We start from the raw sequence: 27,195 nt of genomic DNA, 5'->3' as shown, positions 1-27,195 counted from the left end.
GGCTGGGTTTCCCCAGCCACTCTGGGCGGCTTCCAACAAAAGATTAAAAATACATTAAAACACCAGTCACTTCCCTAAACAGGGCTGCCTTCAGATGTCTTCTAAATGTCAGGCAGTTGTTTATTTCCTTGGCATTAGGTGGGAGGGTGTTCCACAGGGATTCCACCACTACCGAGAAGGCCCTCTGCCTGGTTCCCTGTAACTTCACTTCTTGCAGGGAGGCAACCACCAGAAGGCCCTAGGAGCTAGACCTCAGTGTCCAGGCTGAACGATGGGGGTGGAAACGCTCCTTCAGGTCTACTGGGCTGAGGCTGTTTAGGGCTTTCAAGGTCAGCACCAACACTTTGAATTGTGCTCGGAAACATACTGGGAGCCAATGTAGGTCTTTCAAGACCGGTGTTATATGGTCTCAGCGGCCGCCCCCAGTCACCAGTCTAGCTGCCGCATTCTGGATGAGTTGTAGTTTCCGGGTCACCTTCAAAGGTAGCCCCACATAGAGTGCATTGCAGTAGTCCAAGCGGGAGATAACCAGAGCATGCACCACTCCGCAGGCAGGGAGGGTCTGATGGAGTGGAGAAGGGAGCTTTAATGAGCTGCCCAGCTACTCTCTCCGTCTGTTCAGTTCCATTGGATGGACCCAGGTTCAAAGAACATAACCTCAGAAGAGTTCTGCAGGATCAGGCCAGTGACCCATCTGGTCCAACATCCTGTTCTTACAGTGGCCAACCAGAAGCCCCTATGAGAAACCCAGAAGCAGAATCTGAGCACAAGGGCAATTATTCCCTCCTGTGATTTCCAGCAGCTGGTCTTCAGAGACAATTCTGCAGAGATTGCCAGTCTAGCAATCCTGGCTAGGAGCCATCGATAGCCCTCTCTGCTATGAACTTGTCTAACCTTTTAAAGTCATTCAAGTTGGTGGTTCTCGCCGCTGAAGTCCTAGTATTAAAATGTAATAAACAAAAATCTTCCCTTATTCCCTTATGGGGGACACAAGAACCCGTATAGAGTCCTTTTGTAGGTTCTCTATCGGTGGGAGAAAATAACAGAGGCCAAGCAGAGAATATTGAGAAGCAAAGCAGCTAGTAAGCCTGATCTTTATTAAAGCTGTTGCAACAGGGTGGTCCCCTCACACGCAGGAGAAGGAGGAGGACCCCAAACAAAGGTGTGCCTGCCCTTTTATAGACATTTTAAATTCCCTGTCCTAGAGCTCAAGACCACCCCTCCATACATCATACATACATCACAGCCAGTGTGGTGTAGTGTTTAAGAGCGGTAGTCTCGTAATCTGGGGAAACGGGTTCGCGTCTCCGCTCCTCCACATGCAGCTGCTGGGTGACCTTGGGCCAGTCACACTTCTCTGAAGTCTTTCAGCCCCACTCACCTCACAGAGTGTTTGGGAAGGGAAGGGAGGAAGGAAAAGGAGAATGTTAGCTGCTTTGAGACTCCTGAAGGGTAGTGAAAGGCGGGATATCAAATCCAAACTACTCCTCCTCCCCTTCTTCTTCTTCTTCTTCTTCTTCTTCTTCTTCTTCTTCTTCTTCTTCTTCACAGAAGGGGTGTAACCCAAGACCACCCCCCACAGACATCATACCTACATCACAGAAAAGGCGGTCTACAACAGAAATTTGAGTGTTGGTGTTTTTCCTGTCTGGCAGGTTTTCTGAATAATGCCTTATCTGATTGCCTTTCCTGGTAGTCTGGCCATTCCTTTGAAATGGTGATTACCCACTTCCTGAGACAAAGGGAAGGTTCCCTCACCCCCTCCCTCCTTGCAGAGAAAACATTTGTTCAGTTTGGGAGTCAAAATGGTTTCAGGGAGTCAAAGTGGTTTCAGGAAGGTCTTCCTGTGCTGCTGCAGACATTGGTACATTTATGAACATTTAGTATATATATAAGCAGTGGCGTAGCGTGGGGGGTGCAGGGGGGGCCGGCCGCACCGGGCGCAACATCTGGGGGTTAGGGTTAGGGGGCGCAAACCCACGGGTTAGGGGGCGCAAATCCATGGGTTAGGGGGCGCAAATTACTTGCCTTGCCCCGGGTGCTGGCAACCCACGCTACGCCACTGTATATAAGACCTTATTTTTTTTGTTTCAAAAGATAAGGAGGAAAAACCTCTGCCTTCTCAATATCTCCTTCCCATCGTCATTTGGGCCAGAGTGAGATCCAGTTGCAAAACTATGCCGTTTGCAACGGTGGAGGGAATCTGGGAATCGCAGAGAGGGTCTGTTGCACTCGGGTCCTGCTTGCAAGCTTCCCAGAGGCCACTCTGAAAGCAGGATGCTAAACTAGAGAGGTCTGATCCTGCAGCCAGGCCCTTCTTATGATTTTAGGAGCAGGCCCAGGAGACTCTTGCAAGCAGGCTGGGCCTTGGGTGCTTTGGCAGGGGTGCCACCCTGCCCTCAGTCGGCACCAGCCCTGCTAAGGCAATAACACCTTTCGGCACTGGGAATCCTTCATTCCCAAGACCGCTGCTGAAGCTGCTGCTGCTGCTGAGCCCCCGAGGAGCCCGGCCCACTATAAATCCAAATAAGAAATAACTAGATTTCTGCTGCCGACAGAACCAGCATTGAAAACGATAAAGCACGGCGCTTGGAAGCAATAACCTGTAAACTAATAAACTGACCAGACACTTTGATAGCGCAATCCTCCCACAAGCGGCGAGCCTTAATGGCCGCTCCGAAGCTCAGAGCTGATGCTTTGCTACAGGAGGAGAAAATATCTCCGCTCCGCAAGGGGTCCCGGGGGCGTGCTCGGCTCGGCTCCACGCCGAAAACGCGGCCTGTATCGATCCCCACCAACGACCTCCGCCTTTCTCCAGAGCTCGTCCGGCTCCCGAAAAGCCACACTCGACTCCTAAAGTGCTTTTTCCTTTTACTGTGTTGTTTTTTCTTTCTAGGGGAGGGAAGGAAAATAAGTGGGGGGGAGAGCATCTGTGCACTGAGGAGTGGGGGGAGAGAACCACGTACACCTAAATAAATAACGAAGGAGATCTAAAAATGGTCGAGGCAGCAGGCAGTTCTTATTTGGGGCATCTTAACAGCAGCACAGCCTTGCAAGCCCCAAAACGGGCTGCATACATTTCAGGAGCACGGGACGTGTTTATACCTTACACTAAAACCAAATGCTAATTCTTGATGGGATTGTAGCTCAGGGAAAAAGCATCTACTTTGCATGCAGAAGTCCTAGGTTCAATCTCTGGGCAAAAGAATCAAGTGGAAGGTAATTCAGCGGTTGTCATGGACAGTGCCGGATTTACGTACAGTGGTACCTCGGTTTACATACACTTCAGGTTACATTCGCTTCAGGTTACAGACTGTGAAGAGGATTGTCACGAGCGAGCGGGACTCAAACCTCTAGGCTTTCCCTTGCTGCAAGAAGTGAGGTTACAGGGAACCAGGCAGAGGGCCTTCTCAGTGGTGGCACCCTCCCTGTGGAACACCCTCCCGTCAGATGTCAAGGAGATAAAGAACTACGCAATTTTCAGAAGACATCTGAAAGCATCCCTATATAGGGAAGTGTTTAATGTTTGATGTTTTATTACGTTTTTGTATATGCCGGAAGCTGCCCAGATTGGTTGGGGCAACCTTGTCAGATGGGCGAGGTCCTAATAATAAAATTAGTATCAAGGCCATCTTTAGCATATGCGCCGCCGGGGTGCAAAGATCTGTCCAGTGCCCCCAAATTTAGTTAATTTCGTGTGCATGGCGTTGTTGAGAATGACAAGTGCTGTCGTTGAGGCTGACAAGCACCGCCGTTGTGAATGACAGGTGCTGCTGCTGATGTGGCGCGTCTTTGGTAAATGAGTGCACAAAGTCGAAAGTCCTTTAGTGAAACAGTAGGTATACATTTCAGTAATACCTAGGTATATATGTATATAAGCTTGATCAAAATTATTGTATTTATTGCTCTATAAGACTCACTTTTTCCCTCCTAAAAAGTAAGGGGAAATGTGTGTGCCTCTTATGGAGAGAATGCAAGCTGCGCAGCTATCCCAGAAGCCGGAACAGCAAGAGGGATTGCTGCTTTCACTGCACAGCGATCCCTCTTGCTGTTCTGGCTTCTGAGATTCAGAATATTTTTTTCTTGTTTTCCTCCTCCAAAAACTAGGTGCATCTTGTGGTCTGGTGCATCTTACAGAGCGAAAAATACGGTATTTATTGTTTCATAACAGGTAGATTGTTAAGAGCTTAGGCAGCTTCAGCGACAGGCACCTGACGCTCTCCAGAATTTGGCGCCCAGGTGCCCTGCACCCCCAGGTAAAGACGGCCCTGATTAGAATTATTATTAATAATATTTCCCTCCCGGTCTGCCCTTTGCGTCAACGTTCTTCCGCCTCCGTTACAGGAGGCTTCCTGGGCCCTCTGCCACGTCCTGTGAAGTTTGAAGGTTAGCAGCGTCAAAAATGGAGTGGGACTCTATCTCGGCCGGAGAATAAATTATCCTCAAAGGCTGTTGCCGCTTTTGTTCTCTGTCGGTTTATTGACAGTCAGGCCCATTATCTATGCCAAGCAGGTAGATCTCTTTTGAGGGAGAGGTACGAAGAAGCAGCAGCAGAGCTCCTGGCGGTGCAAAGGAAACACAGGACTTGCCACACCGTTCAGCGGGGAAGGCGATCCAAATCTGCGATCCATCTTTCCCACCGGTTTAAGGAAGGAAATGTTATGAAGGCACCTTTCTGTGGGATTCTGCTGCCCTCTAGTGGCGGCAGACCACAAGGTTCCTCCCCGGCTTCGCCAAAGACTGGAGAGGCAGAACATCTGATGGTTGTCATTGTGGGTGTTTTTATTATGTTTTCAGTATTTTTTATATTGGAAATTTATGTTATGAGCCGCCCTGAGATCCACAGGTATAGGGCGGTGTACAAATTTAATAAATGGAAAATAGAATAAAGCAGTGTCATAGCGCTTTAATTAGACACGGCTTTCCCCCTGCAGAAGCCTGGGAACTATAGTTTGAGGAGGGTCTGAGAGCTGCCTTATTGTGTTTTTAATATTCTGTTGCAAGCTGCCCAGAGTGGCTTGGGCAACCCAGTCAGATGGGTGACTAATAATAATAATAATAATAATAATAGGCAGGAAAGACCCCATTAACTGTTGTTGTTGTTGTTTAGTCAATTAGTTGTGTCCGACTCTTCATGACCCCATGAACCAGAGCACGCCAGGCACTCCTGTCTTCCACTGCCTCCTGCAGTTTGGTCAAACTCATGCTGGTAGCTTCGAGAACACTGTCCAACCATCTCGTCCTCTGTCGTCCCCTTCTCCTTGTGCCCTCCATCTTTCCCAACATCAGGGTCTTTTCCAGGGAGTCTTCTCTTCTCATGAGGTGGCCAAAGTATTGGAGCCTCAGCTTCAGGATCTGTCCTTCCAGTGAGCACTCAGGGCTGATTTCCTTCAGAATGGAGAGGTTTGATCTTCTTGCAGTCCATGGGACTCTCAAGAGTCTCCTCCAGCGCCACAATTCAAAAGCATCCATTCTTTGGTGATCAGCCTTCTTTATGGTCCAGCTCTCACTTCCATACATCACTAACATCACCATTAACTGTACAGAGCTACAATTCCCAGAGTTCCCTGGGAAGGGGGATCCATTCATAGAATCATAGAGTTGAGGATCATCTAGTCCAGGGGTTGTCAACCTGGTCCCTACCGCCCGCTAGTGGGCATTTCAGGATTCCAGGTGGGCAGTAGGGGGTTCTATGGCACATGTTACTGCAGCACTGGTGGGTGGCAAGGAAATTTTACCATCGAGAAAGATGCATTAGTGGGCGGTAGGTATAAAAAGGTTGACTACCCCTGATCTAGTCCAAGCCCTTGCCATGCAGGAATATGCAGCTGTCCCATACGGGGATCAAACCTGCAGCCTTGGCCAGGGCCGTCTTAATTACCGTTTTCGCTCCATAGGATGCACCTGCTCAGTACAGAGCTCTCATTGGAGTAATTTTGCTGCCAGCAGTGTCTCTAATGTGTATTGCTCTCAGCGCTTCCCAAATCTCACTTGCTGTTTCAAGGTCTCGCACATGAGATAACCGAGACTTCTCTAAACTCAAAATTAAATTGGCATAGGCTTTGTCCTCCAATCTTTGGTCTGCTTCATCTACTTCTTCATCCTCATCTTTTACAGGAGGGTTAACAATAACAGTCCAACATTGTTCTTTCTGTAAAAATGCCTGCATCTGTAAACTCCATGACATATAATTGGATTCTCCCAGTTTCTCTGCTGGAAAACATGAAGCTCCCCCTTGAGCTCCAGCTCCAAGTCCAGCCATGGCTCCACCCAGCTTTCAGCTTTCCACTCAGTCTTTATTCACACGTGGCTTGAAGAAATTGTTCGGCTCCTGGTCTCAAACAGACACTCTCTGCCGACGCCTTCACACAGCCAGCTGCTTGAGAAACGCTGAGTTGCTTCCAGTCTCTGGGTTCTTTTCCACACTCTGTCTCTGCCCACTCAGGACTGGGCCCATAACCTGTTAGAGGGTTTTTCTCCCTCTGGTGGCAGATGACAGAAGCTATGACACCATGAGACCGGTGTAAAACCAAATCAAATAAAGGTTTTATTACAAAACAACAAAGTTTGTGGGTGTTTTCCTTGCAGGCAAAGTTCAAACTGCAGCTTTTCTTCCTTTTGTAGTCCTGGCCAGCTGTACCCAATCAGCCCAGAGCTCACAGAAACTCTTCTTAAAGATACAAACATCCTTACTGTTTCTTTGCAGAATGATTCCCAACAAAGACACACCTAGTTTTTAAAGGAGGAAAACACACACAAAAATTATTCTGAATCAAATGTTGTACGAAACTATTTAAAGCAGCAAAGCGGGTGGCCCCTGTCCACTTTGCTGCTTTAAAGCGATCCACGGAGGAGGGACGGACAGGAGCCATGGCTCCCCTGAAATTATTCGAATGCTACGAGAGAGTTTAAACTACAACATTTTTTTTCATATATATTTTTGAAGACTTCCCATTTTGAGATAAATACCTGTTTTGGTTTATTGTTTCTTTTTTCAGACACGCTATCTGCTGTAGTTCCGCATATTCAGCCAATTTTTGAATCCATTCTAGCCTTGAGGGAACTTTGCCACTCTTAAAGTTTGCTGCAATAAGAACTCAAAATCCAAATATCGTGATTATTCTGCATCTCCTGACTTCAGGGAAGTTTTTAATGTGTGACATTTTAATGTATTTTTAATCTCTGTTGGAAGACACCCCGAGTGGCTGGGGAGACCCAGCCAGATGGGCGGGATACAAATAATAAAAAATTATTATTATTATTATTATTATTATTATTATTATTATTATTATTATTATTCCCCCTATCCCTTCCATGGGTCCTTTTGATTCTATTTTCAACTGCATATCAATACTTCTCCAATTTTTCATCTTCCTAACGTATCTATACATTCTGTTACATTACAAGTGTATTTAAAATCCTGCTGGTGTCTTGACCCGTTTGCAATGATTTTGTATATACATTATAAACATTTCCCATTCTTTTTAAAATTTTCTTCTCTTCTCAATTCCTGAGCTTCCCAGTTAGTTTTGCTATTTCGGCATAGTCCATCAACTTGATTTGCCATTCTCTAACCCCCTTTTCACTGGTCCCATCACCTCCTGGCAAATAGAAGGGGAAGAAATGGAGGCAGTGAGAGATTTTACTTTCTTGGGCTCCATGATCACTGCAGATGGTGACAGCAGCCATGAAATTAAAAGACGCCTGCTTCTTGGGAGAAAAGCAATGACAAACCTAGACAGCATCTTAAAAAGCAGAGACATCACCTTGCTGACAAAGGTCCATATAGTTAAAGCTATGGCTTTCCCAGTAGTAATGTATGGAAGTGAGAGCTGGTCCATAAAGAAGGCTGATCTCCAGAGAATTGATGCTTTTGACTTCTGGTGCTGGAGGAGACTCTTGAGAGTCCCATGGACTGCAAGAAGATCAAACCTCTCCATTCTGAAGGAAATCTGCCCTGAGTGCTCACTGGAAGGACAGATCCTGAAGCTGAAGCTCCAATACTTTGGCCACCTCAGGAGAAGAGAAGACTCCCTGGAAAAGACCCAGATGTTGGGAAAGATGGAGGGCACAAGGAGAAGGGGACGACAGAGGACGAGATGGTTAGACAGTGTTCTCAAAGCTACCAGCATGAGTTTGACCAAACTGCGGGAGGCAGTGGAAGACAGGAGTGCCTGGCGTGCTCTGGTCCATGGGGTCATGAAGAGTCGGACACGACTAAACAACTAAACAACAACAACAACAATCCCCTTTTCAAGCCATCCACTTTGGTAGCCATCACTGCCTCTTGTGGAAGTGAGTTCCAAAGTTTAACACTGCACTACGTGAAGAAGTCTTTATCGGTCCTGAATCTTCCGATGTTCAGCTTCCTAGGATCTCCTTGAGTTCTTCTCTCACCATTTTCTCCAAGCCATGAAGTTTGGCAAACTTCTACCATGCCATGAGAGCCAGGCAGCAAGGCCAATGGTGATGGCAGATGGACTCCAAAAAACATCTGTATGACCATCGCTTCCCCACTCCATCAAGATGCAAGCAATAGGCAGGAGGACATTGCAGGCTAGCCGCATTTGGCTCCTGCCTGTGAAGTGTTTCTGTCCCAGCAGGTCTTTGCAAGAACTCCTATATAACCTCAAGAGCTTAGTACCGGAGTCAGCTTGTTTTCCTCCTCCCTCCCCCTCCATTTCTCCTTTGGTGCTGTACCTTTTATATCATAAGCCTGTGGGTAGGATTCTACTTCACTTCAGTCTTGTTAGGAAAACCTTTTTTTTCTGACGAAGGGTGGGGTGAAAATGTTTAAATCCTTGATCTAAATTAAAGTAAATTATTCTTGTTTATACTTAATAAGTAATATTTCCTGCTTATGGGGGGGTCTCTCCTTATTTCTCGTGTGTGTGTGACTGTCTTTCTTTATTAGTTGTATCTGGTCTTGTACTGCTTTCATTCATGTTTTCCAAAAGTCTGCAAACAGTTTTTCTCCCTTGAAACGCTGTACATAAATACTGTAAAGACATTAATAAAGAAATGCATTCGCTCTTTATCCATAACTTTCAGGCGTGTGTGTACGTGGGGAGAAATAAAGACTATTAATCTATAAAAGAATTTTTAGAGGCGGAATTGTCTTCCTTTAAAATCAATGCGCTTTAAAATTACATCTGCTATGCTGGGTTGATTAATCGTTGAAATTAATCAATTTTAAAAAGCTATTTTCACAAACAAAAAAAGGTGTCCCTGATTAATTAGTCAGCAGATCTTTCTTTTTTAAAATAAAAACTCCCTCGTGTTTATTTAGCACAACCAAAAAAAGGAAATGCATAATATCAAGATGCAATAAAAATTCAATAAAAATTTAAGCAAAAACATTATGCACATCTAGTCACACAGCACGTCCCCCCTCCTCTAACCAACTCCCTCCATGCACAGGAATGGCAGGTATGTTTGCATCATTTTGTACTTTTATGTTGTGTACCGCCCTGTTATTTCCGGCTGAAGAGCAGTATGCAAATCATCATCATCACATATCCATCCCTGGAATCCCATATGGAAAGGTAAAGGTAAAGGACCTCTGGTCTAGTTCAGTCCAGTCAAAGGCAACTATGGGGTTGTGGCGCTCATCTCACTTTCAGGCAGAGGGAGCCAGCGTTTGTCCACAGACAGCTTTCCGGGTCATGTGGCCAGCAGAACTAAACCGCTTCTGGTGCAATGGAACACCGTGACGGAAACCAGAGCGCATGGAGCGCATGGAGTCCCAGTCTGGGGCAGGGCCGGATTTAGGTTTGATGAGGCCCTAAGCTACTGAAGATAGCTTTTTATGTCCAGCTGTCCTTTGTCAACAACAAATTGCCGCTGTTTTTTGTGTTGAATATGTGCTATATAATTTATGGACCTGATAGGTCCATATACACAACACAAACCACTGTTGCTGTATGTAGGTTTTATTTTTATTTTTATCTTATATTTTGGAAATGTACATCCAGGTTTTCCCCCCCTTTAAATTTTTTTGGGTCCCCAAAAGAGTGGAGCCCTAAGCTGTAGCTTGTTTAGCTTATTAAACGTAAATCCGGGACTGACTCTGGGGGAAAGACGACTGCAAATGAACGGAACACTAATGAGACGCCAGACCACGAGAAAAGCGAAGCGAAGCGAGCCCCGCTCCATGCGGCTTGCACGCTGCGCGGATCGCAGAGGGCGTTTTGGACATGCTCAGAGGCCCCCTCGCCCTCCTCGGCTTCGGCTCCGCCCAGGAGGGGGAGGAGAAAGGCGATCCGAAGAAGAGGAGAAGGAGGCGGCGCCGGAGAAAGAGCGAGGGAGGCGGGTTTCCGCTGCGTAAAGACAAGCACGGCCGGCGCGGCGGCGGGAGCGCATCGGAGGCGGGGCGGACTCGGTCTCGTTTCGCTTCCCGGCTTCCCTCGCCTTCCCAGGCCGGGCTGCGCAGGAGAAGCCTCGGTCTGCGGCCCCGATCGCGGGGACGAGGCCGCGCGGCGCTCCCGGAGCCGAAGAGGCCGGCGCGAGTCCACCGGCTGAGTCCCGGGGCGCGCTCGGCGGCCCCCTCGCCAGCTCTCCAGAGGCGCACGCGTTTGGCTAACCCCCGCCCCCCAAATCCTAGGTAGGTGCAACGGCAAAAGAGCAAATCTGCAAAACAGTCGGCGGGTTGGCGTTGCAAATGGCTAAAATCCCGGGCCGTCATTGTATAATTCTGTAAATGTCTAGGAAGGCGCAACATCCTGGAGGAAAAGGGAAGAAGCAGCTCTCCAAAACAGCGCTCCGCCTCCCGACCTGCTGCCTTGAAAACTGCTAGGATTAACTCCGCAGATGCTAAAATTCTAAGTAGGCGGTAAAAAGAAAGAAAGAAAGAAAGAAAGAAAGAAAGAAAGAAAGAAAGAAAGAAAGAAAGAAAGAAAGAAAGAAAGAAAGAGAACCAGCAACTCCTCCTTCCAGGTTGCCTTGCAAACTATAAAGGTGGTTGTGAGAAAGCTCTACTCCGGTGTAGCCAGCCCACAGGATGCGGCCTTCTCCCCCCCCCCCAGTCCCACGTGGAATCATTGCCCCGGCTAGAAGGTCCCAAGTTTGTTCTCTAGGGAAGGCTTTCCTCGGAGATAAGCTGAAAAAGCACTTCTCAGGGTTGTACAGGCCTAGTGGACTTGCCTAATGAAATAGGTTTTTAGCAGGTGCTGAAAGGAGTTCTGAGAAGGCTGCGATGTCATGCTCATCAGCTGCACAGTGTCAATAGACTCTGCCAAAGCATATGTTGCTGCCATACAAAAAGTTTGGTTTCTTGCAAATGCGGAACGGCTGTTCTGTGGCACAGCGTAACAGTGCCAGGTCTGCAGTTCGAAGCTGTCAAGAGTGTAAACTGGCTCCAAGTCACTAAAGGCTTTCTATACTAATAGTCAGTGTTGGAAACTCAGATATATAATAACCTAGGCGCCAAATGGGTCCTTAAACCAGGATTACAGTCGCCAAAACGGAATGCCTCCTTGCCATTTTTGAGCAAGATGGCTTGAAAGTTGTATTTTTCAATACGACTTTCCCCCGAAATTCATTCTGATTGTGTTGATAAAATATCACCGATAGAATTCTAGAGGATGTGTTGCTTGAAAATAGTCAAGATCCAAGGATCCCCAGGTTTGCAGCTCCAGGCGGTGGCAATGTAGTAGTAGTAGTAGTAGTAATAATAATAATAATAATAATAATAATAATAATAATTATTATTTATTTATACCCCACCCATCTGGCTGGGTTTCCCCAGCCACTCTGGGTGGCTTCCAACAGAATATTAAAAACATGATAAAACATCAAACATTAAAAGCTTCCCTAAACAGGACTGCCTTCAGATGTCTTCTAAATGTCAGATAGTTGTCTTTCCTTGACATCTAACAGGAAGGTGTTCCACAGGGCCAGCGCCACCACCAAGTAGGCCCTCTGCCTGGTTCCCTGTAACTTCGCTTCTTGCAGGGAGGCAACCGCCAGAAGGCCCTCGGAGCTGGACCTCAGTGTCCAGGCTGAACGATGGGGGAGGAGACGCTCCTTCAGATATACTGGACCGAGGCCGTTTAGGGCTTTCAAGGTCAGCACCAACACTTTGAATTGTGCTCGGAAACGTACTGGGAGCCAATGTAGGTCTTTCAGGGCCAGTGTTATGTGGTCTCGGCGGCCGCTCCCAGTCACCAGTCTAGCTGCCGCATTCTGGATTAGTTGCAGTTTCCGGGTCACCTTCAAAGGCAGCCCCAAGTAGAGCTCATGGCAGTAGTCCAAGCGGGAGATAACTAGAGCATGCACCACCAGAGCTGGACCAGGCTGAGCGATGGGGGTGGAGACGCTCCTTCAGGTATACTGGGCCAAGGCCATTTAGGGCTTTCAAGGTCAGCACCAATATTCTGAATGTCAGGCACCATCCTGGCACCTGGGCATCACATTTTGCACCTGGCTAATTTCGAATGCTGCTAATAGTAGCCCCTTGAACCTGGCCCGTTAGGAAGTCGGCAACCAGTGCTGATCTTTGAACAGAAGTATTAAATGCTCACGGGGTCTTACTCCTGCCAGCAATCTTGCTTCAACATTCTGCAGCTTCTGGGCCTATCTCAAGGGAAGCCCCACGTCAGGTGTGCAGCCGGCTGTTTGTTCCCTGCTGGTTGTGATGTCCGAGCAAAATAACGTTCCCTTGTGGGTTTTGTTTTTGCCAGTTGAAAGCTATCGCCATGGCCGAAAGATCCATTGTGGACTCCAAGCAGGCTGAGGAGGTGGTGCAGGGCATCCCGACTGAGGTGGTGTGCACAGCCTTCGCCAACACCATCCTGGTGGTGGTGACCCAGTATGGGAAGATGGGGACCCTCGTCTCGGTGGAGCCGAACGTGGTGGCTGACGGCATCAGCAGCCCTTTGCTCACCACAAAAGTCCTGCTTGGCAAAGACGAGGTTTGTTCATTCTTTCTTCCGCAGTTCATTTCAGAAAAGTACACGGTCCCTGCCTGCAGGCTTATCAGCCCAAGTAGACACGACACAAAAGGAAAAAAGATTGGGGAGGGAAGAGGAAAAGTGGAGACTTGTTCATTCTTTCTTCTGTAATTCTGTTCAGAAAAGCACACGGTCCCTGCCCACAGGCTTATCAGCCCAAATAGACACGACACAAAAGGAAAAAAGATTGGGGAGGGAAGAGGAAAACCGGAGGTTTGTTCATTCTTTCTTCCATAATTCTGTTCAGAACAGCACACAGTCCCTGCCTGCAGGCTTATCAGCCTAAGTAGACACGACACAAAAGGAAAAAAGATTGGGGAAGGAAGAGGAAAACCGGAGCCAAATTCTTGCATACCGTTTAAACCGGCTGTGATGCATTTTCATGACCAGATGGAGATGTCTGGATACCAGTTTAGCAGCTGACATCTCCGCCGGGCAGCCTGGCGTGGCTGCGATGTCGTGCCCATCAGCCGGTCTGCGGGGCAGCACGGCGCCAACAGACACAACTCTTTTGGTGCCCTGCAAATCAGTTGGCTCGCACAGCACCCACAGAGGCAAGTCTCTTGCTGCTGCGCTGCCCCGCAGACCATTTGCTTTGTAATCTTGTAAGGGAAAAAAGTGCCTAGGCATATCACTATGGGGACTGTAACCTTGGTTTAAGGTGTCTGTGGCGATCACACAGGGTCCCCGGACGTTTAACGGTCTATTGATCGCTGTGCCACCACTGTGCTCACTTCCCTGCTGCCACCAACCAGTTACTCTCTGGTAAAACACTGAGTCCAGACAGTTGTTAAAAGTGAACCAAAAAAAACAACCAGGTTTATTTTACAGACATTAACAAGTTTATGGTTTCTCTGATAATATTCCTGTCAGTATCTTAACTTTCGTTTCTTTACCAGCCTATACTTTCCTAATACCTTCTGACTGATTATCTCAACTGTTTGACTGACTCCTCTTAACAAATTCTCTCACTCTCTCCCACCAGACTAGCCCAACCCACAGACTTTTCTTATCTGTCTCTCCTAACTCCAGACTGTCTTCTCAACAACTCTAACAAACTAAAAATAAGCCGGTGGGGGAAAGCCGGGCTTCCCCCACCACCAGCCCCACAAGCTTGGGGAGCAGCAGGAAGGCTGCTCCCCGACCTGCTTTGTCCCATCCCCACCTCTGTCCCTTCCCCACCTCCCGCAAAAGAGCTGCCCTTCTCCCTCCTCAGGGAAAAGCCTGCAGGCGCCGCACACACGCTCCTCGCAGCTCATGAAAGGGAGCGCTGAGCAGAGCCTGGGATGCATACAGGCTCTGCTCAGCGCTCCCTTTAAATAATTTTTTTCCCCTTGAATCCTCCCCCCCCCCCAAAAAAAATTAGGTGCGCCTTATGGTCAGGTGCACCTTATGGAGCGAAAAATACGGTATATCTCAGTTTCTAACATGGGTTGATTTCCAGCCCCTCGTCCACATCTGTGCCAAACATCTGGCGACGTCGGTCTCTCAGGAAGCTGGGAACAAGCCGGTTCTGCTGGCGTTGGCCTTGAAGGACAAGAGCGTCGAAGGGATACGGATCCTGAAAGAGGTGATTGGCCGATGCCGGGTGTGGTGAGGTCCAACCCGCAGCGTGGAAGACTTCGACTCGCCAGGACTGTTTGTCTTTCCTCACTTGAGGTATTTACCTCTTTTCGATGGGCCCTGCCTTGGATGTGCCTTTCCTTCAGAGACAATAGTTGTTGTTGTTGTTTAAAAAAATCCAGTATAGCAGAACAAATAAGCAGGACAAGAACACTGCATTCGACACAGCCATCTTGCATTCCTCATCTGTGATGAGCGAGTTGGTTGCAGCTCAATAAATTACCTCCACGGAGATCCGTTTCGTAGCTCGTCTGTTCTTGCTGGGCCTGTATGAGAGATTTGTGAGAAAGAAGTCGAAACGGCTTTTTTAAATAGTTATTTGTGAAACGTGTATATCACCTTCCACTCGAAGATCGCAGGGCGGTTCACAACATAAAAAAATACAATATGGGGAAACACAAAATAAATAATAAAACAGACCAATAACCCCCCCATCCCACAAACTCTCTTCCCCCTTAGCTGCCAAAATAGATCGTCCTCTCAAGAAGTCTTCCATCTCACTTTTCAGGGGGCTATATATGTATATGTAAATGTATATGTATATAGTTTTTCAAATTACAGTTTCACAATCGCATATCCAACATACAACATAAAAACAAGATTCCAAAGAATATCCTGGACTTCCTTTTTGTGGGTCCTATTATTAATCATGTCCTCTTGCATCTTTTATAATAATCCAGATCTTTTACATCTCCATTATATCCAAAATTCACCATTAAACTAAAAGTGTTCTTCCAATCCTACTAACAGTTTTAACTGTTTTGTTTTGGAGTTCTCTCCCTTAAGGTTTTTTTTTTTGTGCTCGTGCAAACTCTGGATTTTCTCCCTTTTTTTGCATGAGTGGTGATGATTTGGGGACATAAGGAATGGCGCTCACACTCCAGACATTGGAAATAGAGGGAATAATACAGTGGTACCTTGGTTCTCAAACTTAATCCATTCTGGAATCCGTTCCAAACCTTTCCAAAACCAAGGCACGCTTTCCCATAGAAAGTAATGCAAAATGGATTAATCCGTTCCAGACTTTTAAAAACAACCCCCAAAACAGCAATTTAACATGAATTTTTACTATCTAGCGAGACCATGGAGCCATAAAATGAAAGCAATAAACAATGTACTGCAGTCACATAATCAGTAGCTGAACTGGGTTCCACACAGTCACAAAAACAAAAAAAAGAGCCGCGAAAACAAAAATGCAAAATAAATAGCAAAAACAGACAGACCTCAGCGTAACACTCAAATCAGAAGCGTAACACTCAAAACACAGCATGTTCGTCTTCCGAAAAAAGTTTGCAAACTGGAACGCTTCCGGGTTTGCAGTGTTTGGGTTCCAAATTGTTTGAGTACCAAGGCGTCTGAGAACCAAGGTACCACTGTACTTTGTTCTATTATTGTTAAGACGAAGACACCATTCTCTTACAAGATACTTGGCCAACAGTTACTGTGTTTGATGCTTATTATTATAGTGCAAAGAAACTTATCAGATTGATATCCCTGTTATCTTGGTGTGGGGGCTTAGTAGCATTTTCCAAATAACCAAGCTTTCCTGAATGTTCAGAGCTCCTATTTCTCCACCGGGTTGATGGATTTGCTGCGGATCTGTTACCCCCTTGTATTGACTCCCGCAGCGAACGCTATCTGCTGCTTTCTCTGGAGTCGCTGAAAACGCTCATAAAGCAGCCCATAAAAACTCCCCGCCCTCCTAAATTTTATTTTTATTTTTGTAATATAAATTTTTATTACACCAAGTCAATAATAGCATTATTACCTCTGTTGCATTTGTCAAACGGCCAGCTTAACGACAAGCATTAAAATCCATAGAGGTGATGCATGGTATTGATGCAATGTTTAATCTCCCGACACCTCCAGTAAGTGATTGTTTTGAGTTCATGCAGGCAGACAATCTTTCCTGTTAATTTCATGGTATTGGGGGGGAAATGCAATCTAATATCTGACATTTCCTCGCATGTTGTCTTCTCTCTCTAAAATGAATAAGGCCACGATCCAGTACACACCGTCCCGTTAAACACAGCATCGCTTTATTTCAGAGTAGACCTGTATACAGTGGTCCCTTGGTTCTCAAACTTAATCCTTTCTGGAAGTCCGTTCCAAAACCAAAGCGTTCCAAAACCAAGGCGCACTTTCCCATAGAAAGTAATGCAAAATGCATTGATCCATTCCAGACTTTTAAAAAACAACCCCTAAAACAGCAATTTAACATGAGTTTTACTATCTAACGAGACCATGGATCCATGAAATGAAAGCAATAAACAATGTACTGCAGTCACACAATCAATCAACAAATCGGTAGCTGAACTGGGTTCCACACACAGACCTCAGCGTGGCACTCAAAACAGAGCAGGTTCGGCTTCTGAAAAAGGTTTGCAAACTGGAACACACACTTCTGGGTTTGCAGTGTTTGGGTTCCAAGTTGTTTGAGTACCAAGGCGTTTGAGAACCAAGGTTCCACTGTATAGGATTGTGCTGCCTAGTCCCCAGTTCTTCCAGACACATCCCAGAATAATGCCTCTGTTTAGGGCTTTAAATACTAATGTGAGCATCTTGAATTGGGCCTGGAAGTGAACCAGCAACCTATGCAACTGTTTTGAAACATGGGGTATATGAAATCTGGAAGGAAATTCCAGCTAGCAATCTGGCCGCTGCATTTTGGACCAGTTGAAGTTTCCACGCTGTCTTCAAGGGCAGCCCCACGTAGAGCACATTGCAGTAATCCAGCCTGGAAGCTGCCATGGAGCATGGAATACAGTGGCCAAATCATCTCTGTCCAAAACAGCCGGAAACAGGTATTGCAGTGATAACGCTGGATCCAGGAGTAACCCCAAGACATGAACCTGCTCCTTCCAGGAGAGACCAACCTTACCAGTTGCATCTTGCTCCCAGTTAAGTACACAGAGAGTAGCAGCCGGACAGCACAATCCTGATCGTGGCTACTTAGAAGTGAGTCGTCCTGAATTCAGTGGAGTTTACTTCCAGATGGGAGGAGTTTGGATTGCAGCCTTAATAATTACACTGGGAAGCAATTTTTTTGTTGCATTGACACCTGCAGTTGTTCTAACCTAATTTTGACGTGCTGATTTCATATCTGAAGTTGGTTTTGTTCTGTAAGCTCTAGTTTTTTTGCAATTCATGTTTTTCACTTTTCACCATAATCTTTGTTTTTCACAATACAAGAATTCAATATTTTATTAAACACATAGCCAAAGTAGTACAATATAAGTATAAATGTAAGTGACTTATATAGCATTGAACATGACATGTTAGCATTGAAAATGACATGTGTATCTATGTACAGTTGGAGGTATGCAAAAAAATGTATTCCCTTGGGATACACTGTATAAAAGGTAAAGGGACCCCTGACCATTAGGTCCAGTTGTGACCGACTTTGGGGTTGCGGCGGTCATCTCGCTTTATTGGCTGAGGGAGCCAGCGTACAGCTTCTGGATCATGTGGCCAGCATGACTAAGCCGCTTCTGGCGAACCAGAGCAGCGCACGGAAACGCTGTTTACCTTCCCACCGGAGCAGTCCCTATTTATCTACTTGCACTTTGACGTGCTTTCAAACTGCTAGGTTGGCAGGAGCAGGGACCGAGCAACGGGAGCTCACCCCGTGGCGGGGATTCGAACCACCGATCTTCTGATCAGCAAGTCCTAGGCTCTGTGGTTTAACCCACAGCGCCACCTGCGTCCTTTCTATACACAGTATACTGGGGAACAATTTTTTTTTTTCATTTTCTGTTGCATGAGATTTCCCCCAGTGTTATGTTCAGGTGGCTCTCCATCCCAAAAGCTGGGAGTGGACTTCTACCCCGTCTCCCCTGCAGCGTGCAATTGCGCCTCGCCCGAAGATTAAATCTTGCAACTCACTTGGAAGACGGAGACGCCATAATCACTGTTGTCACTCTGCCTTCGGAGGCTGCCGAGGGACCCGAAATCTGGCAGCCTCTTTCGGGCAGCTGATGCGTCCAGATGCAGTCAATTAAACGGGTGTTTTATGGCGCCTCTGCAAGTTACAAATTGGACAAGCGATTGCCAGGAAGGAATTATGTGGCACCTAAGCGTCCATCACCGCGCCGTAGCAGCGCCGTAATTCAGGCCGAGACGTGTGCGAGGCATAGAAAAGCAGGCCCATCGATCTGACGGTCTCTGCAAGGCAATCTGTCACCTCGCTGGTTCTCTGGAAGTGGTGGCTTTGGGATGCGTTTCGAATGCCGGGAGAACCATTGAGGTTACGCAGTGATCACGACCGACAGGTGAAGTGGGAGCCTGCTCTGCATATTGACACAAACGTAAGGGGAGCCTGCAGGATCAGGCCCATGGCCCGTCTCGTCCAGCATGCTGTTCACACGCAAGCAGGATCTGAGCACAAGATCAACACACTCCTGGGGCTTTCAGCAAATGGTATTCAGAAACATTACAACCTCCAAGTTTGGGGGCAAGGCAAAGCCATCATGGCTGAGGGGTGTTGATAAGCCCTCTCCTCTATGAATTTGTCTAATAATAATAATAATAATAATAATAATAATAATAATAATAATAATAATAATTTATAGCTACTAGCTGAAGGAGTTGTCTCCACCCCCATAGTTCTGCCCGGACGCTGAGGTCCAGCGCCGAGGGCCTTCTGGCGGTTCCCTCACTGCGAGAGGCCAAGTTACAGGGAACCAGGCAGAGGGCCTTCTCGGTAGTGGCGCCCGCCCTGTGGAACGCCCTCCCACCAGATGTCAAAGAAATAAACAACTATATGACATTTGGAAGACATCGGAAGGCAGCCCTGTTCAGGGAAGTTTTTAATGTGTGATATTTTAGTGTATTTTGGTCTCTGTGGAAGCCGCCCAGAGTGGATGGGGAAACCCAGCCAGATGGGCGGGGTATAAATAATAAATTATTATTATTATTATTGCTCTTGTGCTTGGGTCCTGCCTGCAGGATTCCCACAGGCATCCGGCTCACCACTGTGAGAACAGGATGCTGATCCCTGGGACAGCTCAGTCGGTAGAGTACGAGACTCTGAATCTCATGGGTTCGAGTCCTGCATTGGGCAAAAGATTACTCTCATGGTCCCTTCCATCTCTCTGATTCTGTGACTAGATGAATCCTTGGCCTGATCTAAAAGGCTCTCATATTCTTCATACAGTGGAACCTCGGTTTTTGAACGTCTCGGCTGCCAAATGTCTCGGAAGCCGAACACCGAAAACCCAGAAGTGAATGCTTCCATTTTCGAACGTGCCTTGGAAGTCGAACCGACTACGTTTGAAAACCGAGGTTCCACTAATCATTACTTCAGAAATCACCGTAGAGGATTTTGAGGAGAAATTTGGGGATCAAATCTGTTGAACAAGGGAAATAGCAAAGTTACACTCAGTAGGCTGTAAGTTCTTTTGCTTGGGAAGCTGTCTCGCACTCCAGAGCAAAGCTGTCTCCCTTCAGTGCTGTCCAGTAACGAAGATGTCCCAGTAGCAATGAAATTTCACTGGAACATCAATTCAGATGTCCCCACGATTAAGCACTTCCCAAACTCAAACAATGAGGACTAGATTCTTGCTTTTGGCAACGATTTGGATTCTTTGGCATCCAAATATGATGCAGAGATGCAACCCACTTGGATGATGTTTTTATTAGGCACCAAGTGCCGGGAGGTAGGTCTACAATATACTTAACACCTTTCCCAAGAAGAGTATCTTGAGAAGGCAGGGCGGGTGGGGGGCGGACTGAAACAGCAAGTCTGGCTTCCTGTGAAACATCAAACCAGGAGGAAGAGGGGAAGGAGCAAGGTGTAATCAGCAACAGAAAACTGAAGGCAGGAGGAAGTACAGTAAATGGCAGTCAGCAGGTTTCTTTCTCTGCTGCCAGTCAGTGCTGGTAATTACTGAGCAAGATGGAATAATGGTCTGACTTGGTACAAAACAGCTCCCTTTGTTCCTAAACTGTTTGCCCTCTCACACAGCCCTGGAACTGGCTGGGCAGGGGTGGGGTTGGGGAGCTGATTTGTGGTAGGCTCAGAATGGACAGAATAAAGCACTACTTTACATATATGTGTGTGTGTGTGTGTGTGTGTGTGTGTGTGTGTATGTATATGTATATGTATATGTATATGTATATGTATATGTATATGTATATGTATATGACATTTCCAAAATTAAAGCTGCGTCCTCTTCAAACTTATCTCACAGGAATGCTACTGCAAACAAACACAGTTCAAAGAACTTCTTGTCCTGTTATTCACTCACTGAACAAGCCCACTCTTTCTCCTGTAGAAATTATTCTGAATTGCAGTATCTGTAAATCCAAGGTTTTTCAGTGGTTAAAAAGAATTAATACTATATGTTTAAACTACATATAGTATATAGGAATCCTGGGAACTGTAGTTCCACACGGAATTACAATTCCCAACATCCTTAGCAGTTCCCTGGAGTCTGGGGGGTAAGTCATATGCTTTCAATGTGCATTGGGTGAGCTTTAAATGTACCATGTGGAGCGGCCCCTTGTCAGCTCACAGCTCCAACCAGACCCCTTTTGCCCAACATTGTTCTCAAAGATCAGCTGTGTGCCTTGCCACTTTAGTCAGCCAGTAGGCTATACAGTGGTACCTCAGGTTAAGTACTTAATTCGTTCCGAAGGTCCGTACTTAACCTGAAACTGTTCTTAGACACCACTTTAGCTAATGGGGCCTCCCGCTGCTGCCGCGCCGCCAGAGCACAATTTCTGTTCTCATCCTGAAGCAAAGTTCTTAACCTGAAGCACTATTTCTGGGTTAGCAGAGTCTGTAACCTGAAGCGTATGTAACCTGAGGGAGCACTGTACTAGCAAGAGCGTTGCCTTAAAACTTGATAGACCAGTGTTCAAATCCCCACTGGGCCATTAAGCTCCCTGGCTGACCTTCGGCCCATCACAGCCTACCTCTCAGGGTTGTTGTGCGAGGATAAAACGGTGGAGTTATGTGTGCCACTTTGATCAGCTTGGAGGCATGGGAAAAAGAAAAAGAAAACAACAAATAAGCAACAATTGTCTCCTCCTGCCATCGCCCCGCACTTGACTCGTCCAGGAAATGTGGAAAGAATCGCCATCCCCGTCTTGGCCGGGCTCTCCGTTCCGTGCGCACCTGCGCCAGGTGCGGCTGGGAAGGGAAGCAGGCGGCGCCGCGGAAGGAGCGCCCAGGTGCCGGGCGACGTTTGGGGGCCATCTCCAGGGAGACGCGCAAACAGCAAAGGCCGGCGAGGCTGGGACTGAGCAGGAGGGAGGAGGAGGAGGAGAAGGAGGAGTCTCTGGGGGAAAGGAAGCCAGGTGGAGGTACTGCCGAGGGAGGGCTCTCCGGGGCCGGATGGAACGAGAAGAGGAAGCAGCCGCGCTGGGAAAGCGCCGCGCTTCCTGGAGCTGCGCCTCCGCCCGTGCGCTCCTGTTGCGCGCCGGACGCAGGTGAGTAAGGGGGCGCGCGGCCGGGAGGAGGAGGAGGAAGAGACCTTCCTGGCCCGGGGGGGCAGGTGGGGCGAGAGCGGCCCTAGAGAGAGAGATCTCGGCCGGTCTGGGCAAAAAAAGCAGCAGGCAGGTCCCCAAACGAGGCTGCCCCTCTTTAGCCCAAACTTCGAAACGCGCAGCGCTCCTTGGAGACGTTTGAGAAGTTCCATGGGAAACGGGAAGTTTTCTTGTGATCGTTGACGTTTCTGTAGCGGAGCCAGCTGGGGGCGGTGGTTTACTTTTGGGGATTCAGTTACAGCCCACCTCTTTCTCCAAGCGGCGTCCATGGTTCTCCTCATTTAATCCTCACAACAACCCTGTCAGGTAGACCGGGTGTCTGTGGCAGGTCCGAGGGTCACCCACTGAGCTCACGGCCAAGTGTGTGCATTTGAACCCTGGGCTTCCAGGCCCCAGTAGTCGGGGACACTAAAAAGTAAAACCACCGTGGTTCTCATGCTATATTCCTCCTCCTCATTTCTCTCTCCCCCTCTCTCTGGCAGCGTGTAAGACCAGTTTCCCCATCTGCATGGATTTCTATGCCACATGACCTCTCTTAAGTCTCCCCAGCCCTGCTTTCTACTCAAACTGGCTTTCCGATCTAATTTCTCATAGCCTATAGATCTCAGTGGAGGCTGGCCCATTCAGAAGAAGGGGGCATCGCCCCACCAGCCTCAACTCGCCACCTCTGTCTCCTTGCTTACAACCAGTTCAGGGAGTCGCACAAGCTGTCAAACGCCTCCTCCTCCATCTCAACATTGCCCTTACAGAGGAGGAGGATGGGGATAAAATTAGAATTACTTGGCTCTCTAGTGCCACCTACTGCTGGGCCGCCTTGCCTCCCCAGGCCTATGGGGCACCGGCTGTCACTGGTCCCATCTTTTCCACAAGCAACTAGCTTTATAAGGATTCAGCCATAGAAAGTTTGTTTGTGTTGATGTGTGCACTTTCAATCCTATAAACGCTTGGTGTTTTTAGAGTTCTTGGAGAACTTTGGGAGTGTGGCTTTTGTTTTTAGAACAGAAATAGTATACCAACAGCACTACTTTTATTTTATTTTTTAAATGCAACACACAACAGAACTCGAGTATCACAAGGTGAAATTATTTATTTATATATAAAGTTGCTGTAGCATTTGTTCTGGATGTTAAATACATTGTTTACCTTTGTTATTAAGTTGGTTGGGTTTGCCTGCAAGGAAAAAGCGGGGCATGTACAGTGGTACCTCGGGTTAAGTACTTAATTCGTTCCAGAGGTATATTCTTAACCTGACACTGTTCTTAACCTGAAGCACCACTTTAGCTAATGGGGCCTCCTGCTGCCACTGCGCCTCCGCTGCACGATTTCTGTTCTCATCCTGAAGCGAAGTTCTTAACCCAAGGTACTATTTCTGGGTTAGTGGAGTCTGTAACCTGAAGCGTCTGTAACCAGAGGTACCACTGTATTTGTTTAAAAAAAACACAGCAGTGCAAAACTCTTGTTTTGAGAGCTAAGTTAGACACCATAAGAGTATAAAGAACATATGAAGAACCTGCTGGGTCCGGCCAATGGCCCACCTGGTCCAGTATCCTGTTCTCACAGTGCCTAACCAGGTGCCCCTGTGGAAAACCCTCAAGCAGGACTCGAACCCAAGACCCCTCTTCCCTCCTGTGGCTCCCAGCAACTGGTATTCAGAAGCTTTGCTGCCTCTGACTGTGGAGACAGGGCAGAGCCATCATGACTAGCAGCCACTGAGAGCCTTATCCTCCATGAATCTGTCTGCTCCTCTTTTAAAGTCATCCATCTTGGTGACCGTCACTGTCTCCTGCCGAAGTGAGTTCCATAGTTTATGCAGTACATGAGGAAGTAAACCACCTGAGTTTAAAAACCAAAGCCTGACACTTGAAGCCCAATCCGACTCAGAAGTAAATCCTCCCCCCCCCCCCCCGCAGCTCTCTGAGGCTTACTCGTAGGTAAATGTAGTCCTAAATTATGAAGTCCGCCCTCGGCTGTGTTAAATTGAATTCCAGCATTCTGTATGAAGAAATATTTTAGGTTCTGCAGGCACCTTCCATTTGGGAGGAAGCAATGGCCGTCTTGTATAAAGCTGTGTGAACACAAGGGTTTAAGCGTGGAAAGAGGTAATTAATTTATGTTAAATGATATTTAGGTCCCAGTCCTGATATCTTTCACTGAAGAAAGAAGGGCAACTCATTAAACACCCTTTAATATGCTAGCCATCTGCTTGTAGTTGATTAATTCACAGATTGAACATGAAGAATATGTTATCTTGATGCAGGTGCCACTTTGAGGCTCTCTAATAAAATTAAGGGTTTGTGGAATAAAATTAAGCAGGTGAATTAATTTATCCCCTTGAGAAGTGTTTCAGCATTGTCTGAATTGAGTGGCGTATATAAGATGTTTTGAAAAATCCGTGTAAGGGCTTTGGGGGGCTTAATCCAAAGGAAATTGTGTATGCCTTAGGCTGCGCATTCAAGATGTACTTAACTGAAAAGTCAGCCCCATGGGAACCAGCGGCATTTGCTTCTGAGTAAACACGTTTTGAGGCTTGATTCCAGTCTCCTTGGTTTCAGTGGCACTTTGTTCTAAAGATATGTTTGTGTACCACAATCTTTATTGGGTTTACGCAATAGAAAGGCACACTGATTTCAGCTGTGTTGACGAAGTCTGGTTTGAAGATGGCACCATGATGCTTCAAAACATGGCTTTAAATGAGACTTGGAAAAGGGTGCACGTAAACTTTCTGAAGCCTAAGTTATACTCTTGGAGTTGGCATAGCCCAGCGGGACTGGGCTCTGTGTCTTTTATCCTGAGCCTTTAATCACCCCACCCAATCCCCCAAAAAAAGAATGTTTTAAAAAACTTTTCTTACAGGGATCCCTGGCATACTGTGAAGTGCACTGCTAATGAGATCCCAGCTACCTTCTGCTCTGAATTCGCTCAAAAAAAAACAACCCCTACATTTGCCTCTGTTTGTATAAATTGACGGGTGCAAATCTGTGATAAGGGGCTGTGCCCCAGGTTTTTAAGAGCCCAGAAACATTGGCTTGCCTTGAAGTCCAGAGATGAGAGCTGAGCGATTTCCTTAGCATCAGCTGAAGGTACAAAGCTGCCTGCTGTCATGGCAGACCATTGCTCTGTTGGGCTCAGTATACCCTGCTCTGGCTGGCAGCAGCTCTCCTGGATTTCGGGCATACAGAAATGTCTTCCCTGCTGCCTTGGACCTGAACCTTTCAGCTGGCAGTTCCAGGGACTAAGAGCAGATCCACAGCATGTATTTAAAGCATCTTCAGCACACATCAAAGAACATAAGAATGGCCTGCTAGATCAGCCAATGGCCCATCCAGCCTAGCATCCGCTTCTCAACAGTGGCCAGCCTGTGGGTAATCTGCAAGAGGATTTGCGCACAAGAGCCCTCTCCCCTCCTGAATATTCCAGCAATTGGGTTTCAGAAGCATTGCTGCCTTTAAAGCACAGGGCTTCCCCCAAGGAATCCTGGGTACTGTAGTTTGTTAAGAGAGCTGAGAATTCAAACTCGGGGGAAGCCACAGCTCCCAAAATTCTTTGGGGAAGTTATGTGTTTTGCAATGAATATATGGAGTGGATTTCTTCAAAGCCAGAACACCATTACTATCATTCATTCATTCATTCATTCATTCATTTATACATACATACATACATACATACATACATACATACATACATACATACCCCGCCCATCCAGCTGGGTTTCCCAGCCACTCTGGGCGGCTTCCAACAAAAGATTAAAAGTACATTAAAACATCCGTCATTCAAAACTTCCCTAAACAGGGCTGCCTTCAGATGTCATCTAAACGTCAGATGGTTGTTTATTTCCTTGACATCTAATGTGAGGACGTTCCACAGGGTGGGCACCACCACGGAGAAGGCCCTCTGCCTGGTTCCTTGTAACTTGGCTTCTCGCAGCAAGGGGACCACCAGAAGGCCCTTGGAGCTGGACCTCAGTGTCTGAGCTGAATGATGGGGGTGGAGACGCTACTGGACTGAGGCCATTTAGGGCTTTAAAGGTCAGCACCAACACTTTGAATTGTGCTCGGAAACGTACTGGGAGCCAATGTAGGTCTTTCAGGACCGGTGTTATGTAGTCTCGGCGGCCGCTCTCAGTCATTGTTGTTGTTGGGTTCTTCAACCTGGGAAGGTAGTCATCTAGGAGAAGGAAAGCTCTGATCCTAAACCTGTGCTGCCTTGCAGGACATAATCAGGAGAAGAAAAGACTAGGGAGTAAACTCTACGCAAATCTGGAGCGGTATCCCTAAGACTGTTGGATGGCTCCTTGTACGCCTCCTTCCGGCAACTCCTGCAGCCCAGCTGGTGCCAAACGTCTTGCTCTGCTTTCCTTCAGACCACATCAGTGAGGCTGAGAAGGGGGTCTTGTCGTCTGGGCAGCCCAGGGCCTCCAGACACACTGCCCAGGCTTGCGCCGCAGGGGAGCTCACTTTAGTGCTTCAAACGCTGCAGTTTGACTTCACCCCTGGAGGCGCACTCCATTGTCTTTCGAGACAGACAGATGCCCACAACATTACCATTACTGTTTATTAACCCGCCCTTCACCCTTAGGCCCCAGGGCAGTGTGCAATTAAAACACAACATGAATATTGAAACACAATAGTACACAATGCTGAGAAACAGATCAAACAACTTAAAATTGCAGAAATAATGCAGGTCTTAAAAAAATATATGCCACGCCTCAAGTATCAAAATCCTATAGCATGCAAACCTAGGTCTGTTTCTATTGCAACCGCTCTGCTGGTTATCTAGGCCAGGGTGGATAACCTCTGACCCTCCAGGCGCTACAGAACTATAAGTCCCACCAGCCCCAGCCTGCATAGCCAAGGCTGGTGGGAGTTGTAGTTCAGCTGCACCCAGAGGGCTGCAGGTTCACCAGCACTGATCTAGGCCCCCATCTGGCAAGTGGGAGCAGTTTCTTCCCTGCAGAAAGTGTTGGCTGGGTGATCTTGAAAGCCTGTGATGAGATGATTCTGTGCCTCGCAAGCCATCTTGTTCCTTGCAAGCGACTATTTAAAAATAATAACTGGGTGCCTTGTTCTGCATTAATCAGAGGTTGAAGGGCCCGTGCATCTGGCTCTGCCCGCTGTTCCTCTCATGGCTGCAT

The 27,195-nt window shown here is 47.2% G+C and overlaps 2 protein-coding genes across 3 annotated transcripts in view; both read left to right on the top strand.

Moving 5' to 3' along the window:
• The first annotated feature begins 10,318 nt into the window (after positions 1 to 10,318).
• On the top strand, positions 10,319 to 15,316 carry PSMG3 (proteasome assembly chaperone 3). Of its 2 annotated transcripts, none has more exons than XM_028706569.2 (3): positions 10,319 to 10,603; positions 12,681 to 12,911; positions 14,395 to 15,316. In XM_028706569.2, the coding sequence occupies exons 2-3, from the start codon at positions 12,696 to 12,698 to the stop codon at positions 14,545 to 14,547; spliced, it is 369 nt and encodes a 122-aa protein (XP_028562402.2). In that variant the 5' UTR covers positions 10,319 to 10,603; positions 12,681 to 12,695; the 3' UTR covers positions 14,548 to 15,316. The 2 variants fall into 2 exon arrangements, with proteins under 2 accessions (XP_028562402.2, XP_028562403.2); XM_028706570.2 differs by lacking the exon at positions 10,319 to 10,603 and adding an exon at positions 10,882 to 10,956.
• A 6,548-nt stretch (positions 15,317 to 21,864) lies between these two features.
• The window catches only part of TMEM184A (transmembrane protein 184A), a 42,879-nt gene continuing 37,548 nt past the window's right edge, over positions 21,865 to 27,195 (top strand). Inside the window, exon 1 of the mRNA XM_028705388.2 lies at positions 21,865 to 22,007. The gene's annotated coding sequence lies outside the window, so the exon portion shown is untranslated. The remainder of the gene's footprint in view (positions 22,008 to 27,195) is intronic.

This window comes from Podarcis muralis, chromosome 14 (assembly GCF_964188315.1).
Source record: "Podarcis muralis chromosome 14, rPodMur119.hap1.1, whole genome shotgun sequence".
Taxonomy (NCBI): Eukaryota; Metazoa; Chordata; class Lepidosauria; order Squamata; family Lacertidae; genus Podarcis; species Podarcis muralis.
This window is presented reverse-complemented; position numbering and strand designations above follow the sequence as displayed.

Excerpts from the sequence above, each read along its gene's own strand:
- PSMG3 (XM_028706569.2), top strand. The coding sequence starts at position 12,696 with ATGGCCGAAAGATCCATTGTGGACTCCAAGCAGGCTGAGGAGGTGGTG. Across the intron at positions 12,912-14,394 it reads TCCTGCTTGGCAAAGACGAG|CCCCTCGTCCACATCTGTGC; the intron begins GTTTGTTCATTC and ends GTTGATTTCCAG.